This window comes from Myotis daubentonii, chromosome 13 (assembly GCF_963259705.1).
Source record: "Myotis daubentonii chromosome 13, mMyoDau2.1, whole genome shotgun sequence".
In the NCBI taxonomy this organism is placed as follows: Eukaryota; Metazoa; Chordata; class Mammalia; order Chiroptera; family Vespertilionidae; genus Myotis; species Myotis daubentonii.
The window spans coordinates 42407227-42423503 of NC_081852.1; the positions used below are offsets into that span (position 1 = coordinate 42407227).

Below are 16277 nucleotides of genomic sequence, written 5' to 3' on the forward strand. Positions count from 1 at the left end.
TTCCCCCATACTCTGCTACCTTGCTATGTTTTTCTTTATAGCCCGTTAGCATTTATTTGATGTTATATAATTTATCTGGTTGTTTATTTTGTCCTGTCTGTCGCCTCCAGTAGACTAGAAGCTCCATAAGGGCAGGGACTCCGTTTTATTCGCTACTGTTATTCCCTGTGTCCAGAACAGTGCTTGGTACATGGCAGATGGCCAATAAATACTAGCATTTACCAATTGAAATAATGACTTTGGGATGGAAACAATAAAAGGTATAATAAAGCTTTACACAGTAAAACATAGAATTTCTATAGCCCAACTATTTTCACTTTGTGTTCAGAATTTTAAAAAAATTATATTTAGTATAAGTTTCATGTAAGATGAATACAAAATTAAATTACAAGCTAAAGATCTGATTTCTATTCAGTATAAATCCACAAAATTTTTTGGTATATAACAATTATTTTTTGTATTTAAATTTATTGAATCTTAATTATTTTGGAATATTTTCCAAATTACCCATGTAAGGTAGGATTTGTTGTTTTTGTTTTTTCCCCCCTACATTAAATAGAAAGCAAATCAAGGTTTGGGCAGTAATGTTCTACAGGCCTAACTTACCTGATTCATATATTTTTAGGGTGATGTAATGTTTGCCTTGGGAAAATTATCCAGATATTTTCCAAATCTTTTCAGGGTACCTTTTGTAGATCGATTTTGTGATCATTAAAATGTATGTTAGATTTAATTTAAATAGCTATTATTTATTGAGGACCTTCCATGTACCAAGCACTATACCAAGTACTTTCTATAAATTGTTTTAATCTTCTTTTTCATCTACAAATGAAAAAGTAAAAATTATCTCAAATCTATCTACTTTTCAAAACAACTCCATGAAAAATATTCTTGGCCTCATTTTACAGATGAAACAAGCTGAAGGGGAGACCAGGATACTAAGATCCTCTAGTTGGAGGTGGCAATGTTGTGTTAGAATCCAGGTGACTCAGACAGGAAGATCCAGCCTGAACTATTACCTGATATTACTCTTCATGACTCCATAGTACTTACTTGGCAGAGGTATGGGTTTTTGGTGGACTTGTCTGAAAGGAAGAATTTAAAAATTAATTAAAGGGCAAAGCACAGGTGAATAAGTTTGACTTTCTGTTTACAGTGAATTCTCTATGAACACTCCCATCACCAAGGAATCAACAGGAATTGCCAGTGAAACAGATCTAAAGGTAGGAGAGGCACCAAAACCTTCAAGATAAGAAAAATTGTTCCCTTTACTTTTGAAAAAGGAGGAGCCTTGACTAAGGCATTATATTTTAGTTAATTCCAATAGTTAAGCTGAAAATTAGGTCTCTGAGATTCTAAGCTGTTCTTTTAACGTTGCCTACTTAAAAGCTGAACACCCTTTAAACCTTAATTGCAAAGCAATGACATGTCAGATCTTTACCAAGCGCCACAAGCGTGGGCCACTGTGTGGTGTAACCCTGTGGGCATTAATGCCTGCAGCGACAAGTGGAAGCTCGTTTTTAAAGGAAAGGATTCTTACTTCTGGGCAGGAGGAAGCACTGGTGACTGCATAGCTTCTTGTCTGTGACTAGACCCTCGGTGGCGTTCAGCAGGTACAGGTTTTTCTGTATCAAGAAAGTGCTCATATTAGAATTAGAGGGAAATGTCCGTCCCCGTGCCCAAACCTAGCAGTATCAACCGATAAGCACTGGATGTGGTCAGATGTCTTCCGATGAACATATTTTTACCAGGATGCTATCTGTGTGTGCACCTGTCAGTTTGGTGATGTGTTTGTGCTATTCGACCAGGACTTTCCCGCTCCCCAGTGTTACAGGCATACCCTACTGCCTCTATTTTTATCTCTTAGCAAGGAACATGGGGGCTGAACCCATGGATTTGGACCTTTCAGTGTGTGAGTTCAGGCAGGAGACAGAGATGAGCAAGTTTTAGCTACCTACCTCCTGCTTTCTATGTGGCCCACACAAAGGTGTTACCACACCCTGGGTGTGTCTTCATTAGTCATAAGATGCGACTATAAGGAATTTCTTAATGATAAGTGGTAAAATATGACATTTTAAAAATGATCTACTCTTTTTGAAAAATTAATACAGCAAATTCAAGGTTATCTCGATAGCAATGTTCATCTCTTGTACATTTCACCATGCTTTCTTGAGGGGGAGAGGAAGAGGAGGAGTTATAACTAGTACACAGGGAAATGGGCACCACCCAAAATGTAAGAAATTTATGTTGATGTCCATTGTGAACTTGCAGCTGAGCCATTAATAGGTGTGATTATAAATTATGTGATGCTTTATCCTCCCTCGAGTTTGGTCTAGGGCAGTGATGGCGAACCTATGACACGCGTGTCAGAGGTGACACGCGAACTCATTTTTTTGGTTGATTTTTCTTTGTTAAATGGCATTTAAATATATAAAATAAATATCAAAAATATAAATCTTCGTTTTACTATGGTTGAAAATATCAAAAAATTTCTATATGTGTCACGGCACCAGAGTTAGGGTTTTTCAAAATGCTGACACGCCGAGCTCAAAAGGTTCGCCATCACTGGTCTAGGGTGTGTTAAAATCTGGGTATGTCCATGGTGTGTCCCCTGCTTGGAAGAAGGTTGAGAAGTATGGCTCTCTTGTTATAGGAACCCACAAGGAATAAAAGTAGTAAGATTCTAAGCAGTCCCGGGTTTTGTGCGGTGCACTGAGACTCAGAAGCCTTGGACCTCTGACGACCGTGCTTCAGGTTTGTGGCACATCACTCTGAGCTTCCATGGAGGCGTTTTGTTCACAACCTAACAACTTGGTAGTTTCAGAAGGAGAAACAATGAACCCATTAGGTCCCCACAGCCTTTGATCACATCTTCTTGGCCCTGCTGTCCTGGAGGCTGCTCCCCATTTTGGGTTTGGATGGCCATTGCTATGGTCTTGAAATGAGTCACTAAGGAGATGGCATGCCAACCTCCTGCACTGGGAACCCTTTGGGAATGAGGACATCTGAGCTGCACAGAACATGCCATGAGCCCTTGCTGAGGACAGCAAGGAATGGAAGGACCGCAAGGCGAAAGTATCAATGGAAAGGCAGACGAAAGCAAAACATCAGAAAGAGAGTGATACTTGGAAATAGCTCTTCGGGGAGAAAAGCTGTGTGAGCCAATGTAAAAGCCTATTGAAGAAATTAATGATGAGAACAACTAAACAGACAGGGGAGTTGTAATGGACATTCAGAAAATGTCCACTGCCCATCCTCAAAGAAACCAGAACACTTTATGTAGATCTGCCCATATTAACTCAGGAAGTGGTGAGAAGAGCACTCCCTAAGCTTTTAACAATAGTTAAAAGTGTGGAATCAGATGGGTGCAGGAATTTAACACTTATGTAGTATTTTAAATGTTGAGATTATGGATGATTCTTACTTCTTTCTGTTTTTCCCCCTAGGATTTTGCAAATACAATTTTTTAAGTGGTAATGTTCTAGTAAAAAGTAAATGTAAGGTTCGAGGGTTAGGATAGAACAAAAAAGGGAAAGCATTTGAAGATGTATTAAGACAAACATTTGAACTCTGAAAACATTATTTTGAAAACTTAGCAAAAGGACTGGTTCACATCAACAGGTTTTTAAAAGTTTCATTCCTTAACCAAACAATTAGTCTAAGATACACGAGTGGCCCTGAGTTAGTCTTCCCACCAATGGAAGGCGATGGCCCTGCTTCTGGCAAGCATACCTGTCAGCAAGCAGGCAGGTTTGAGGTGTGTAGTCTGTAAGCCACCCCACAGATGCTTCCCAGGCAAGCTGAGGTCCTGACCACTGCTACTCACTAGTCATTGCAACAGGAGGCTACTTTGTTTAGAAAATTGAGTTGTGCCCTGACTGGTTTGGTTAGGTGGATAGAGTGTTGGCCTGTGGACTGAGGAGTCCCAGGTTCAATTCCAGTCAAGGGCATGTGCCTTGGTTGTGGGCACATCCCCAGTGTGGGGTGTGCAGGAGGCAGCTGATCCATGTTTCTAACTCTCTATCCCTCTCACTTCCTCTCTGTAAAAAATCAATAAAATATATTTTTTTTAAAAAGAAAAAAGAAAATTGAGTTGCATAGTTACAGTTACCTTAAAAATAATGACAGAATTTAGAAAGACATTTATATAGAAATCCTCAATTAAAAAGACTTTTAGGGCCACACTCCTCCTTTAAAATAAGATAGATTTACCTTCACAAACACTTGAGGCATTCTGTTGAGAGGCAAGAGGAGTCTATTAAAAAAAAAAAAAAAGCGAAGATATTCAATACAGTTGAAGGTGGAAATAAAAGTCAAAGCAATATTATTGAAACAAGTATTTGAGGAGAACATTTCTCTGATGCAAAGCCATTCTTTTAGTCATAAAAACAACAATTAGAATGCAGTCTCCAGTCTAAGCTTTGCATTAAGTGACAACTCACTGGAGGTGTCTCATGGGAGGAGCAACGTGGTCTTGGTGTTGGGCCTTCCCTGCTCTGTCAGTGGGGTTGATGGATAGCAGGACCCCCAGCAGCTGCTGGGCAGTAGCACTTGTGCAGTGGGAATCCAGCATATGGCTTTGTCTCAGGGTTTGGTGGCTGATTATAAATGTCAGGCTACAGAGTGGATACCAGGTCAAGGTGGGCTTCCTTGAGTAGTGGACTGCTCCAGGTTCCCTTTGTTCTGGCCAGAATTTGAATTTAGTCAGGCCTGCTTGTGCCTGCTACGCAATTGCCAGGTCCCAGCCAGAGGGTTGGAAATGGACACAGGGGAACCCCAAGGGGAAGACAGATGTTAGGGGAGGCCGACCCTGGCGGCTGATCTGCCAGGGCTACTCAGTAAAGCTGCCGGGGTCAATGAGGATGAACTCCCAGGCAGCATCTTCCCAGGCTCACTGAGGATTCCGAGTTTTTCTAGGACTGCCCAGACAACACCTTCAGGGCTAATATTTCTGTGTTCACCTTTGCTGGGAGCATTGTCAACTTTAAATAAGTGGGTACCAATAAATACTGGGAAATAGGAAGTGTGTTTCACTGCAACAGTAACTTACCGTCTTCAGTGTTGTAGCTGGCTTTTTCCTGGGGGATTAAAAAAAAAAAAAAGATTGGCTTTGTTGCAACATGAAAAGATAAAGTAGAACTACCTGCTTATCATTTTCTTCTCAAATTTAAATTAGAGCAATGAAAGTGGTACGAGTGTGTAGGAAGGTCTCCTGGAAGGGCGGAGAGGGAGGAAGCAGGATTCAGTAGTGCCACGCCCTCCCCCCCAACCCCCCACATAGGATCCACTGGCAGATGGCAAAGGGGTTAATTGGGGATAAACAGGAGCACCAGTAGCCAGGGAGTCGGCATAACTGAGCTCCTATTCCAGTTCTGTTACGAATTACGCTGTGACTCAGGCCTCTCTGTCAGCTGTGAGGCCACTGTCAGCTGTGAGGCAAGTCGGAGATTTAGTTTCTTCATCTGTAAAATGAGGACCAGACTCAGTGTTTTCAATGTGCACACAGAGTCCTCCCCTCCACCAACAGCACCCCAGGCTACTGCTTGGGGATGGAGACTGGAGATATGAGGGTGGCCATGCAGGTGAGGTTGCAGCTGGCACCCCCTCATGCCAACTTCCGCCTGCTTCTAGGTGTCTGTTCTTTACTAAACTTCTGCCCAGGGTTTCATTCCGAACAGAGAAATCCAAGACCAACACAAGTTTGATCATCACTGTGGTCTGTGGTCCTGCAGGTGTGCTCTTCTGGACGGAAACAGTGGAAAAGCACCCTCCACCCCGATTCCCTTTGTGGCTCCATGCAGGCCCTGCTCACAGCAGTGGTGGCACCATCCACTCCCATCTCACAGAGCTGCTTGTCTGTGGCAGGTACTCACCCGGCCCTGGGCAGTGGGGACGGCACAGCCGGTAACGAAGACGACTTAGTGTCCCAGGCCCCGCTGCTTCGACCTGCACAAACATGTACACAGGTCAGTCTCAAGTTCTGAATCTGGGGCTGATGGTCACAGGGAGGCTGGCCTTAGGGCAGGCTCAGAAGTACACATATTTATTCTTTTCAGTAAAGCATGTATTGAAGCTACTGGGGAAAACCTTTTAGGCCTGCGGTTCTCAACCTGTGGGTCGCGACCCCTTTGGGGGTCGAACGACCCTTTCACAGGGGTCGCCTAAGACCATCGGAAAACACATATATAATTACATATTGTTTTTGTGATTAATCACTATGCTTTAATTATGTTCAATTTGTAACAATGAAAATACATCCTGCATATCAGATATTTACATTATGATTCATAACAGTAGCAAAATTACAGTTATGAAATAGCAACAAAAATAATTTTATGGTTGGGGGTCACCACAACATGAGGAACCGTATTAAAGGATCGTGGCATTAGGAAGGTTGAGAACCACTGTTTTAGGCAAAGGTGATGAAACATTTTAATAAATATCCACTTATTGGCTCAGAACTAGGATGTAAATTAGGGACTTGGTCATAGATACAGAGAACAGACTGATGGTTGCCAAAGGGAAGGGGTTTGGGGGAATGGGTGAAAAGAGTGAAGGGATTGAAAAGTGCAAATTGGTAGTGAAAAAATAGTCATGGGGATGTAAAGTACAGCCTAGAGAATATGGTCAATAACATTAACGTTTCTAAGTAACTTCTCTTTTCCCCCATGGGACAAACCCAGAGTCTCTGATTCTGTGGGCTCAGTGAGAGCCACACAAGGAGTCCTATGGGAGGGAGCCAGGAGCTCACACTTGCAATACATGCACACCAGAGGTGCCTAGAGATGAGGCACAGACCTGCCACTCCTGATACACACTGGTGGATATCGCTCATTCATAATCACACAAGCACTGACACCTGCACCTAACTTCACATTCTTAGATACTCATTCATTCACCTGACTTCTCAGGGCTTTTGCTCATTGCACAAACAGACAAATTGAGACAAGTTAAGCTACTGTCCTGATCTAATTTCTGAGGTCACAGAAGGGACCCAAAGGGCCTTGTCCACTGCATCCCATTTCCCCCTGCCCAATCCTAAAGATAGAAGCCAGACAATCACTATGAGGGAAAACTACGAGACAGGCAGCGCTTCATCACTGGGGCAGAGAGCAGGCCTGGAGGCGGAGAGGCCAGAAGCTAAGCCAGCTCCCCTCAGCATATCCCGGGCCTCCTCTTAGGCCCATGCTCGCCTGCCTGCACATTACTGCTCAGTGAGACAAAGCCTATTTATTGAATTAAATTGAACTGGAAAAGTATTTTATGAAGAACCTACATTTATAAGTCCAGAATTCCTATTGGACTTAAAGAGGATACTCTGCAAATGCAGGTTGGACTTACCCTTAGTCTATGTTATTTTGGTTTGCGAGACAAAGCACACATAAGTAAACACTGAAGTAATAATCAACTACCAAGAATTCCTGAGGAGCTGGTGTGCAGGAAGCTCTATGTTAGGGGCTGGGGAAGAGGGAAGAAGTAACGCTAGGCCGCTGCCCTCTCAGAAGTTACAACAGGAGAAAACGTGTACCTCATGCCACCTCATCTGATAGAACCACCTATTCTAAACACAGAAAAGAAAGGCCTCAAAAAGTATTAAAAATAGAGATCTTTATGTTTATTCTCATGCACTTGACCAGAGACCTTCAGGCTTTCCCACAGAATCCACCTGCTCTTTCTCCACACACAATTGTTTTTTTTCTCTCTCAATTATAGTTTACATTCCATATTATTCTGTATTAGTTTCAGATGCACAGCACAGTGGCTAGACAGTCACACACTCTAAGAGTAGTCCCTCCCCTGCCCCAAGCACCAGCTGGCCCCATACAGAGCCTGGAAGATAGTATTGTCCATATTCCCCACGCTGCAATCCGCATCTCTGTGACTGCTCTGCAACAGCCAACGTGTACCTCCCAGTGCCGTCTTCTACACACCATTCTTATGTAGGGCCCATTTCCATAACGCTTAGCGGCACAGAGTGGGTGGTGTTGATTTCATGAGCTGCCTCCCGACTCCCTATAAAGGAATGCCCCCTCCCAGGAGATTCCTACTTACATGTCACCTGACCTAGATGTGATTTTCAAAAAGAGACTACATCTGGAATTTGTAACATTGCGCGTGACAATAAACTGAAATATCATCTGAGTATGTAGTATGAGTCCCACTATGTTCCCTTAGCTACTGTATCAAATTGATAGTGTTCTTCAGTTCTTCATAGCTGAGATGGACCTTAAAATACATTTGGTTAGGCCATGGCAGAGCAGCTCCGTTGGTTGGAGCATAGTCCCAATACACCAAGGTTTTGGGTTCAATCCTCGGTCAGGGCACATACAAGAATCAACCAATGAATGCAGATAAGGAAACAACAAATAGATCTCTTTCTCTCTAAAAATCAACCAATCAATAAAAATACACTTGGCTACTCATAGATTTTAATGAAGATTTCAGGGAAGAGGAACAAAAACCTTCCCTGAAAAATAAGGAAGTGTAAAGAAGGTCTAAGTCAGAATTTCCTCCCAGGGGTTCTCCTTAACTACCAAGGGCCCATGCGGCCTGGGTTCATTATCATTGTCACATCTGCTGCCTGGCTTTTCTACGCAGCTTCCCTCTTCATATCTCCAACAGCCTGCCAACGGCTTCCTTCCCCTTCCCTCCTTATAAATAACCTCTGCGATCAGATGGGAGGACAGGCCCATTCTCCTCTGGTGGTGCGGAGGACAGACTGGTGGAGACCTACGGTCTTGCATCAGGAAGACAAGGTTCTAGTTATTTCTCTGCCAGAAAACTGGCTGGGTGACCTCTTACAAGTCACTTTCCCAGTTTCCCCTCTGTGAAACGGGGACACCACCACCTACCTTACCTAACTCAGAGTTACTGTGGTAAGATAATAGGACAACTTTTTAAAAAGTATATATTTTTATTGATTTTTAGAGAGAGAGGAAGGGAGAAGGGGGGAGAGAAACATCAATAATGAGAATCATTGATCGGTTGCCTGCTGCACGCCCCCTACTAGGGATTGAGCCCACAATCCCGGGCATATACCCTTGACCAGAATCGAACCCAGGACCCTTTATTCCACAGGCTGACACACTACCCACTGAGCAAAACCAGCTAGGAGGATAATCAGACAACTTTAAACATGTAAAAAATTAGCCAAATATAAAGTAACATTGTTGGAAAGGGATTAAAAATATTTGAGGTTTAAAAACATTATGTTAAGTAAAAAGAGCCAGATGGAAAAGACTACATATTTTATAGCTCCATCTACATGAAATGTCCAGAAAAGACTAATCTATAGCAACAGAAAGCAGACTGGTGGTTGCTCAGGACTGGGGGTGGGAACAGCATTGGCCATGAACGGGCATAAGGGATCTTTTAGCTTTGAGGTGGGCACGAAACTTTCTAAAACTGGATTGCAGTTATGGTTACAAAACTCTGTAAATGCAATGATTTACAAAACTCATTGGATTGTATGTGAAAAATAAGTGAAAAATTGTAAGTCATAAAGAAACTCAGTAAATATTATTGCTGTTTCTGTGTTACCATCTTGTTATCCACCACCACAAGTACCTGAGCACCGTACCAGGTACTTTAAATGTGCCTTCTCTAAGCCTCACTTAATATCCAGTGGAGCAAACCGAGTCTCAGAAAGGCTACCAGGCAGGGCTGGGGTTGAACACCAAAGCCATTTGAGTTTAAAGCCCAGGCAGCACTTTCCTTTCCAGCCAGTGCCTCATAATGCTACTCGGGGGCATGATTTGGTGTGTGGAATCACTTGCTGCTTCTCCCTCCATTGGGGAAAGATTGGTGAAACAGAGGTCTGTTTAAAAATAAAAATAATTAATAACAAAGAAACAGATCTGCTTTTGTGGATGCTCATGGAGGATGGAGCATGACTCTTCTATTTAAGGGCCAGTGACCCTTTCTGCTGTGCTGGGCCTGAAGTCAGACCCAGGACCACGAAGGGATAGGACAACCTAGTACCCTCCTCATGGCCAGTAGCTCCCCTTCCCCAGTCCTGACAAGCAAAGAAGTATTCAAATGTTGCCAAGTGTCCATGGGGGGTGGTGAGGGGAGGGGGGGCAGGCAAAATCACTCTCAGTTAAGAACCAAATTCTTGGTTGGAATACTCTGAGGAAGAATTTGGGAATGTGCTAGAAGGAGACATGTCCAAAAGCATAATGACAAAAGTGAAAAATAAGTTTTGTTTTAATTGTGTTGAGGAAAATATTATGTTAATAATGATACAACATTGCAGGCTTTGGACGAGCTGGTACTTACCCCAGTTTCTCAACTAAGAAAGTAATGTACCCTTAGTTTTTCCTTATACTACATATGTTTTATGCATCATTCTCTTTTTAGTTTTACATATGACGTTGGTAAGTTTCCATAATTCTTTTCTTTTTAGATGTTTTTTTAAATTGAATTGATTAGGGTGACATTGGCTAATAAAATTATATATGTTTCAGGGGTACAATTCTATAATATCATCTGATTTTCCCTAATTCTTAATGACTCCAATGTTGGCATTCTAAGCCCTCGGGATTTAACTGCCTTTTAGCTGTTATAGAAAACACATTATCATTAGGGGCTTGCACACCAGCTGGAGCCGCCCTTACTACTCTCAGGCGCTGCATGGACTCTTGCAAAATAAAGAGATTTAATTGAACAGCTTCAGGACAATTTTGGCGATAGTTAACATTTAGCTTACATATTAGCAGGGAATTGTAAACTCCCAAACTCCTCCCGTTTTAGGAAATAAGAACATAGACTGCTTTTTAATGCTATTTACTTAGAGACGAAGTTCAGAAATACAAGCCCTGTTTACCCTCTTCTGACAAAAATTACAAATCAGTCAGAGGTTGCAGCACCTCCTTCTAAATGCTCATTTAGAGATAAATCACCGTGGGTGTGAGCCTTTCAGTTTGTTTAGAGCAGTGGTTCTTAACTGGGAGTGATTTTGCACCCCCCACCCCCTAAACACACACACACACACACACACACACACACACACACACACACACACACACGGCAACGTCTGAAGACTTCTTTGTTTGTCAGGACTGGGGAAGAGGAGCTACTGGCATCTAGTGGGCAGAGGCCAGGGATGCTGCTAAATATCCCACAGTGTACGGACAGCCCCCAGAGCAAAGAATTATCCAGCCCCAAATGCCATACTACTGAGGCTGAGAAACCCTGATTTGGAGGAAAACTTTATATGAAGAGGAAGATACACAACTGTTTCCTGAGATATGTACAGGATGCTCTGCCAAGACTGTTCATGGATTTAGGCAGGTTAAACTAGGGGATCTGAATAATAACAGTGATAAGTAACACATTTTAGGAATCATTTTAGGAATGTGATTCATATGTCTTTACCCATTTAATTCTCACAATACCTCTAGGTGCAAGTGGCATTTTCTCCTCCATTTTTCAGAGGAGGACACTGAAAACCAGCAAGGTTACTTAGCTTGTTTGAAGTCTGGTATATTGTAAGGGTCAGAGCCAGGACCTGAGCCTCTGGCTTTGGAGTGTGTGGTCAGTCCTGCTCAGGGCTTCTCAGTCTGGAACACACAGGGCAGGGAGAGCCTGCCACTGTACCTAACTCACTATGTAACCCCCAGCAAGCACCTTCACAGCCATCAAAGAGCCAAAAGCAACATTAACCAGAGGCAGCAACATGGTGTGGTACTTGGACAGAAACACCAAGCTGAAACCTTAGCCCTTTCATGATGTCTATCGGGGCACTGTCGGAAGCTTTGAAAGGATCACAGAGGGTAGGTTATTCAAAGACACACACAAGTAGTCTAATCATTCAAATGATCTCGCTTCCTCCTTCTCCTGTACTTTCTCCTGTCTGTATCCAACAATCATATAATCAGGACGTTATTTTCTTGTTCAGGCTTAGTTTCTTCATCTGATACCTCTAGCATTAAATACACCTATACTAGATTAATAGAAAATGAACGAACAAGTCCAGTGGGCCAATGCCCTCATGATGGTGCCATGTGATTCTTTAAATATTATCGCCAGTGTTGGGGACTCAGCCACTCTCACCACCAACTGACCCATCCACATTTCAGCACCTACTCTGAGCCAGTTGTGTGTAGGCCCTGGAAACACAGCTGTGAGCAAGACGTGACACTGATGTTTTTATAGGAGAGAGAGAGAGAGAGAGAGAGAGAGAGAGAGAGAGAGAGAACTCAGGAGGGATCGGGAGTTAAAGGGGGAGTGTAGAGAACTAGAGGAGTGCACACCAAGGGGGATCTAGCCCAAAGTGGGGTCAAGAAAGGCCTCCTGAGCAAGTGACATTCAAGTCAATGTATTTAAGGAGCTTTCAATGTAGTTATGGAGATTAGACTAAGACACAAAGTAATTAGAGGACAGGTATGGGGCCAGTGTAAGTGGGATGAGAGGACAAAGGAAAGCTCTCTCAGGGCTACAGAAACCATAGGAGGCTTCCTGGAGCGGGAGACCTCAGGCTGGGCCGTGAAGGATAGTTAGAATTTGATGTCATAAAGGTGAGAACACAAAGACCAAAAGGTAGGACCCATGAAATACAGAATGATTGGAGTATTGGGTGTGTTTTAGGAAGAAAAAGTCCTTGTTTGGTAAGAGCATTTTAAGATGCAAACACCACAGATGATTAAACTGTTCTTCCAAAGGAGGGTGCAGGCCTTCATTTATCTATTTCAATAAAAGATTTTCTGTTCCAGTCATAGCAGCCCTTCTCCTCAGTAATGAGTCAGGAGTATCCATTTCAGCTGGGATCAAAGCAGTCATCACCGATTAGATGATATTGACATTTGATCCTAGGAGTTCAATGAGCTGGACAAGATGGCCCTGACTGTTACTCCCGAAATATAAAGAGCCCGTGACTTTTGAGGGAGAGGAGAAATAAGACAAGAACTTGTGAAGAGGTTGAACAATTGCACAAGAAATGAATCTAGGAAAAGGTTGAAAAACATAATCTTCTTTCATGTTTTCTCAAGGATCATGGTTCAGGAAGCAGAGCTCCATCTGCCAATCTCTTGTGTTCAGCCTTTAGCTCTGGAGGGGAGGAGCGGGGGGGGGGAGAGAGAGAGAGAGAGAGAGAGAGAGAGAGAGAGAGAGAGAGAGAGAGAGAGAGAGAGAGAGAGGATGAAGGGGAGAGGGAGAAGGAGGGAGGACTGGAGAGGAGGCTCCTGAACCTCTCTGTGCTGTAATAGGGTGGATGTGTAGGTACCACTCAGCTTCGTGGGCTTCAGTTTGGGGGTTGCCAAACCCTACGAGAACCACTGGGAGTTCATGGTTCAGGTAGTGGTTACATGGTAAAAACCAACTTTGTAATGGAATAAAACTGGCAACATATGGAGGCATTCAGAAGCTTAGTCTAGTGACCAAGAAGAGAGCCTAGAGCAAGGGTGTGGCTAGTGACACTCACAGGCAGAAGGTGTGAGGTGATTAAGTAAAGGAAGCCTGGACTAGGGTGGTGACAACTAAAATAGTAGAAAATTTCCAGGAAAAATAACCAGCAGCCTTTGGAAAGAACACAGGCATGCCGAGACACTCAGGCTGGAGGCCGACAGGCAAAGAGCAGTAGGGATGCCCAAAGGGTGATGGGTGCACTGGGAGGTAGTGGGAATGTCAAGGTGTTCAGAAGGAAAAGCAGGTCAGCATTGGACACCAGAGCTATCACCAGAGACAAGAGAAATAAAACCAGAAGAATTAATGAACCCTAAAGAAAACACATACCATTTCTTTTGTATTTTGCAGGATTTATTTGGGTGGAGATGTTTAATGTAAAAAATAATACCCTTACTGAGCACCTACTGTGGGTTGAAAGTTTCACACTCACAATTTCAGAATTCTCCTGCCTCAGTGCACTAACCCCATTTACAGGCCCAAAGTGGTACATCTGGTAACTGGGATTCCAACCCAGATCTGTCTGGCTCAAAACCACGCTCTTAACCACCACCATATTCTGAAAGAAGAGCAAGGGCTGAGGACTGAATGAGGCAGACATCCTCAGTCAGGGACAGAAGAAGAAACCAACCAAGTGCCCATGAGGTAGGATGAAAACTAGGGCTTGTCTAGTAGAGGTCCAGGTACATCAGAGGGAGCGGGGAGGGCTCCTTCAACATGGGTGCCACCAGACAGTACATGAGGATGAGGGCTTCTGCTATCATTTATTTAAATATACAAGCAATTATTTCTTAATATTTGATCTCAGTTGTTTATCTTATTTGCAATAGATTAAAAACCAACCCCCCAAATGTAATCATTCCATTATTTCAAAAAAAACAGCACATCACACATATACTTTACCTGAAGCCATCACTGGAGGAGGGGCTGGCTTCAAGGAGTTACTTGGCTTGGTTGATCTATTCACCATGGGAGCTTAAACACACAAATATGCACAGAATGATTATAGATACAGTCCACTGAAGGGGATTCCCACTTACGGGAAAATGCATTGTGGAAATGATGGGTCAGACTGGAGAGTTTGGAGGGAATAGGAAACATACTCATTAAACCTATAAGCCATTAAAAAGCCTCCTCAGAAAACAACAACAACACACTGTTAGAATGAATATATTAATGATTAAAGGAACAATGAAATATTTTATTATAGGAATTTTGTTAACGTGAATACTGGCTTGGAATTCCCTTTGCCAAACTGGAGGTGTAGGAGGTGAATACTTTTTTTTATAAATTAGAAGTGTATTGAACCTAATAGTGAAGGGGCCAAATTAGCAGCCCTACCCTCCCTGCCACAGCAACTCATACCATTTCTTTTGTATTTTCAGGATTTGTTTGGGTGGAGATGTGTAATATGTGTTTATTTTCATGGTGATGGGTGGCCAGGAATTCAGGTGGGTCTTCAAGCCGTTGGTGATGTGTAGGGAATGCAGGAGAGGGTTGCGACATAGTGGCAGTGTGAAAACTGAGCACTGCTACTCTAGAGTTTATTAGCTGAATAATGTTCCTTGAAGAGATATCCCTCACACGGGAGTATATTCCTCATAGTGACTATATCCAGAGTAAGCAGGCGCTGTTCCACGGAGGATACGCGGCACTGGCTTTTCAACATAATTTGTTTGTAATTGCATTTGTTATTTTCTGGAGCATTTACAAACAAAATGTTCCTGAAATAGCACTAAATTTAAAGACTCAGGATACAGAGCATATTTTACTCTTTCATATTTTTCAGGCCTCTGCAGAAATTGTGCCTGGTGCAATATTTGTAAGGCCGGCATGGTGGCTTGTGACTTTGTATTAGGTTTTGTGAGATATCCATTCCAGTTGAGGACAGCTAACGATAAGCACCTAGGTGCTTTCATAATTTAAGATGGGAAGAGGACAGAAGAAGAAGGGAAAGACTATGAAATTCAGAGATGGCTCACTCAACCTGTCAAAGCAAGCAAATGCTGTGGACACAGACGAGAGAGGCCTGAGCACCATCACTTCTGAGCCCCTTAGTGCTTGCTCCCAAATAATCTCATATACCCCCCATCAACTGGTAGAAATGTTCAGGTGCTTAAGACTACAAACGCTTGCCTTTTTCAGACGGGAGTGAGCTGCTTTCTGTGGGATGAATATAGTTTTCATCTTCATCTTCTACAGGGACCACATAATCAGCCTAAAAGAAATGCAGAAGTGAATGAGAAGAATGCTGTACTGTATGGCTACTGTATGGGAAGAAGTGATTAAAAAATATCTTTACTGAGATATAATTTATATACCATTAAATTTCCCTATGTAAAGTGCATAATTTAGTGGTGTTATTTTTCCTTTTTTTAAAATTTAGTGGTTTTTAGTATAGTTGCAGAGTGTGAAACCATCACTGTAATCTAATTTTAAAACATTTTCATCACCCCAAAAAGGAATGCTATGCCCATTAGTCACTACCCATCTCCCCGCTTCCCATGACCTAGTCAACCAATAATCCACTTTCTGTCTTTAATATTTGCCCATTCTGGACATTGGTGTAAATGAAATCATACAACATGTAGTCTTTTGTGACTTCTTTCACTTAGCATAATATTTTCAGGGTTCCACCATATATAGGATATATCATTGCTTCATTCCATTTTATGGCCAAATAACATCCATTGTATGACTATACCATGGTTTGTTTATTCATTCATCAGTTGATGGACATTTGAGTTGTTTTCACTTTTTGACTATTATGAATAATGTTGCTATGAACATCCATGTACAAGTTTTTATGTAGGTGTACATCTCTCTTGGGAATATGCCTAGAATTCCTGGGTCATGTTGTAGCTCTATGTTTAACT

At 42.5% G+C, this 16277-nt stretch overlaps 1 protein-coding gene across 3 annotated transcripts in view; it reads right to left on the minus strand.

The window, feature by feature from the left end:
- The window catches only part of BLNK (B cell linker), a 72273-nt gene that overhangs the window by 9843 nt on the left and 46153 nt on the right, over positions 1–16277 (minus strand). For all 3 annotated transcript variants that reach the window (XM_059660933.1, XM_059660932.1, XM_059660934.1), the window contains 7 exons: positions 15538–15619; positions 14305–14376; positions 5874–5946; positions 5051–5078; positions 4213–4255; positions 1541–1625; positions 1054–1085 (listed from right to left, as the gene is read on the minus strand). In XM_059660933.1, the coding sequence (XP_059516916.1) occupies positions 1054–1085; positions 1541–1625; positions 4213–4255; positions 5051–5078; positions 5874–5946; positions 14305–14376; positions 15538–15619 (415 nt within the window). The remainder of the gene's footprint in view (positions 1–1053; positions 1086–1540; positions 1626–4212; positions 4256–5050; positions 5079–5873; positions 5947–14304; positions 14377–15537; positions 15620–16277) is intronic.